Source organism: Mizuhopecten yessoensis, unplaced genomic scaffold, assembly GCF_002113885.1.
Source record: "Mizuhopecten yessoensis strain PY_sf001 unplaced genomic scaffold, ASM211388v2 scaffold1795, whole genome shotgun sequence".
NCBI lineage: Eukaryota > Metazoa > Mollusca > Bivalvia > Pectinida > Pectinidae > Mizuhopecten > Mizuhopecten yessoensis.
In genome coordinates, this window is record NW_018404225.1 from 3,575 (window position 1) to 6,830 (window position 3,256).

The window sequence follows — 3,256 nt, forward strand, 5'->3', positions numbered from 1 at the left end:
CCTAACTGAAATGTCATTTAGACTCTTGACACTCCACCTGAAGCGATATATCATCATTTTGATATTGTTGAGGTGTCAGTGATGAAATGTTTTTGATGAAAGATAACTCAAATTTATAAATTACAATATATAAACGTTGAAAGCAGAATTTGATGTTTCATTGTCAACATTATATGAGAAAAACCATAAAGTCACACATTTAATTACAATCGCTCAATGCCTATATATTCGATCCATTTTCCAGCGATATTTGTTTTCTTTGTCGAAAAATATAACTGGTCGTGCGACTGGCACATGTTCCTGCGTACGAGCATGTTTGACCATTATAAGAGTAACAGAAGGTGATGCGTTAGTACATGTGACTATGTGCGTTCACCAAACCGTTAAGAGATGCGCATGACTGCTGTACTTAGTCACAAATGACTGCTACGTCCCATTTGCCTGCTTCCTCACTGTGCATTCCATTCTCGAAACAGGGTTCTTGTGCTACAATGAATTAAGCAAGACGCAAAGAACCCTGGGAGAGATTGTGAAAGAGCTCCACTTTCTATGTTTGTATTATTACAATAGAATAAAATAACGGAAAATTTATACTATAATTTACATTTAATAAAAAAAAAAAATCATTCACAAATCCACAAAGACAATAAACAAACAAGCAAACACTGGTAGCAAGGTTGAGAACGCCTTACTATAATTACCAGGCATAGTTCAGGTCAAAGTATTTATAGTAATACGTGTAATGATTTAGAAAATCACAGCCTCTTAGATACCAACACGACTCTCTATAAAGGTTCTGTCGGATTCAAATATGTATATCTGTCCATGGAATGTATATTATATATACACAAAAGTCATTGAGCACAACGACAGCGGCATGATCTAATGATGTGGCCGCGCGGCCCTCCGCCTTCGGAGCACCTCTCGGCGGTACCTCAAGCCACCCAAATGGTGCAAACTGAAGGAAAACTTCAGCATACAGTGACACAGGCCGTTCGAAAGCAATACCGGCGACTTGTTTACTGTGCACGGGACACGGGCGCACGCTTCCGCGGGACTGAGAGGTCTGATGGTGGTTGTAGTGGTTGGAGCTTGGCTGGTTGGAGTTGTTGTTGTGGTGGTCGTCGTTGTTGGAGTGGGCGTGGTGGTAGGCGGTGGTGTGGTTGTGGTGGTCGTCGATTTCGTTGTTGAAGGCTGATGTGTTGTCGCGGTGGTGGAGTTAGTAATATAAGTGGTCTTCGACACAGTACTCTTGACTTGGTTTGCAGTCATGATTTCTTGCAGCTCCTCTGAAGTCAAACCTCCAGCCAATAGGACCTGATTGATCTCGTTTACCGTCATCATACGGCACCTATAAACAGACAAAACATAGGCATGTACCAATGTGCTAACTGCTCTTTCTCTACCTTTGTATGACCCCGGATCCCCATCTCGATTAATTTCTACGTGAATATACGAATTTCCCATTCCAAGCAATCACCTGCTGTATATCCATTCATAAAATCAGCAAAACGGTCTGAAACCGATTAGGGACAACTTTTGCAAACGGAACATTCCCCGTCCTATCCCTCTTTCCACCTCTTCCTTCAACTTCTTTCTTTTCTCTTTGCTGTGTTTATATAAATTATCATGAGTATTATCTGTTTTAACACGATTTGTCATCTTGTGTCATCTATTGGTTCTGTATAATGTATTGCCGAGGAGGGCCTAGTAATTTGTCAGGACTTGTCAATCCATATGATTATTTGCCAATCAAATATGTTTGAATGTATGTGTAAAGTGTTGAAGGAATGGAAAGGTTCCCAATTTACTTGATAGTGTGGAAATCATGAAGTTACATACCAATATACTAAAGTTACTATCAGAGGTTCAGATTCTCTCTGACGCCTAAACAAAGACAGTATCACTGTATACTTTGTATTGGGTTTGGTTGGCATATCCATTTGTTATGTAACAGGATTATTTCAAATGTCACTTTGTGTTAACTGATTCACATTAAAAAAAAGGGGGTTATGTAAACAATATACTTTGGACAAATCAGTGTTTTTCTAGACATGATATTTATACCTGCAAAAATCATGATCAAAAATAATGTGGGCACCGAAACACTTCATCTCCGTTTTGCATCGACATTGGCAGAGGGTGTCGTCGAAGAACTGCTCTCTGGAATGACACGTCTGCTCATTTCTGCATAAACATTTACAGTCGAGCTCTGAGAACTCCTGCAACATATTACAGTCATCAGGATGGACTGCACACCGAGGCTCGCACGAAATGTGTTCCTCCACCAACTGGGTCTCCATGCCAATGAATTCGAAAAATGGTGATCCCGGGCTCGGAAGACGAGTCTTCGCCGTCTGCAAGTAACGATAATAAAGTGAGTATGGTCAGTAGTAGTCAGGTGTGACCAACTGGATATCAAACTGCAGCCTTTAATGCTGCACGTCATTTTCCCGTCGATTTATATTAACCGCTTACATCACCTGTGTTGTTTATTTGTATTATTTAAAAACACGTGTGTTTTCTATTCAGTGAAACTCTTCTGCAAGTACTTTATTGTTCGTTTTATATATAATATAACTTTCAAAACAATGTAGATTTTAATATAAAATGTTTAACATGATCTTCATATATCTAAATGTTAACATATCGCCGTAAAATTAATGAATATATGACCAATGTATATTTTCATATACTTATTTATAGAAAGGCCATTGACCAAGTTTCCTGTTGTGGGGTTAAGATGTAGGGTGTCTTGTAGATGCCATGAAACAAAATACATTTGAACCATATTCATTTGTAGTTGGTCCGAATAAGTTTCCTAAAAAATAGTTTCGTTCCAACTCTACTTATACTTTACACTGTAATCATTATCAAAACTTGACATTCTTGCAGCATGAAATTAAGGAATTATTTCGTAAATACTTAGTACCCCGAGGTTCCCCTTCCTCATATACCTCATTCATCCCTTCTCGAACAAATCCCACCTCAACAAATCATTTTCCTTTCACAAACAACAATAAACCTACAAACACTCTAGCCGCACAAATCATCTAACATCAATAAACTACTACCCCAACAAACTAGTTCCATCCCGACTAACCACTATAAACCACTATTAACCAAAACAAAACACTACATCCCGACAAACCAGTTCCATCCCGACTAACCACTATTAATCTAACCAGCACGGGTACACACGTCATCATTTACTACCTCTCACCTGTACAGACGTGCTGGATACTCGCACGGGTAC

General features: G+C 39.1%; 1 protein-coding gene across 2 annotated transcripts in view; it reads right to left on the bottom strand.

Moving 5' to 3' along the window:
* Nucleotides 1-200: 200 nt before the first annotated feature.
* LOC110441279 overlaps nt 201-3,256 on the bottom strand; it is a 27,682-nt gene continuing 24,626 nt past the window's right edge. The window contains exons 4-5 of one of the 2 annotated variants that reach the window (XM_021484401.1): nt 2,068-2,357; nt 201-1,351 (exon numbers count right to left, since the gene is read on the bottom strand). In XM_021484401.1, the coding sequence (XP_021340076.1) occupies nt 883-1,351; nt 2,068-2,357 (759 nt within the window). In that variant the 3' untranslated portion in view covers nt 201-882. The remainder of the gene's footprint in view (nt 1,352-2,067; nt 2,358-3,256) is intronic. The other variant, XM_021484394.1, reaches the window with a different exon arrangement.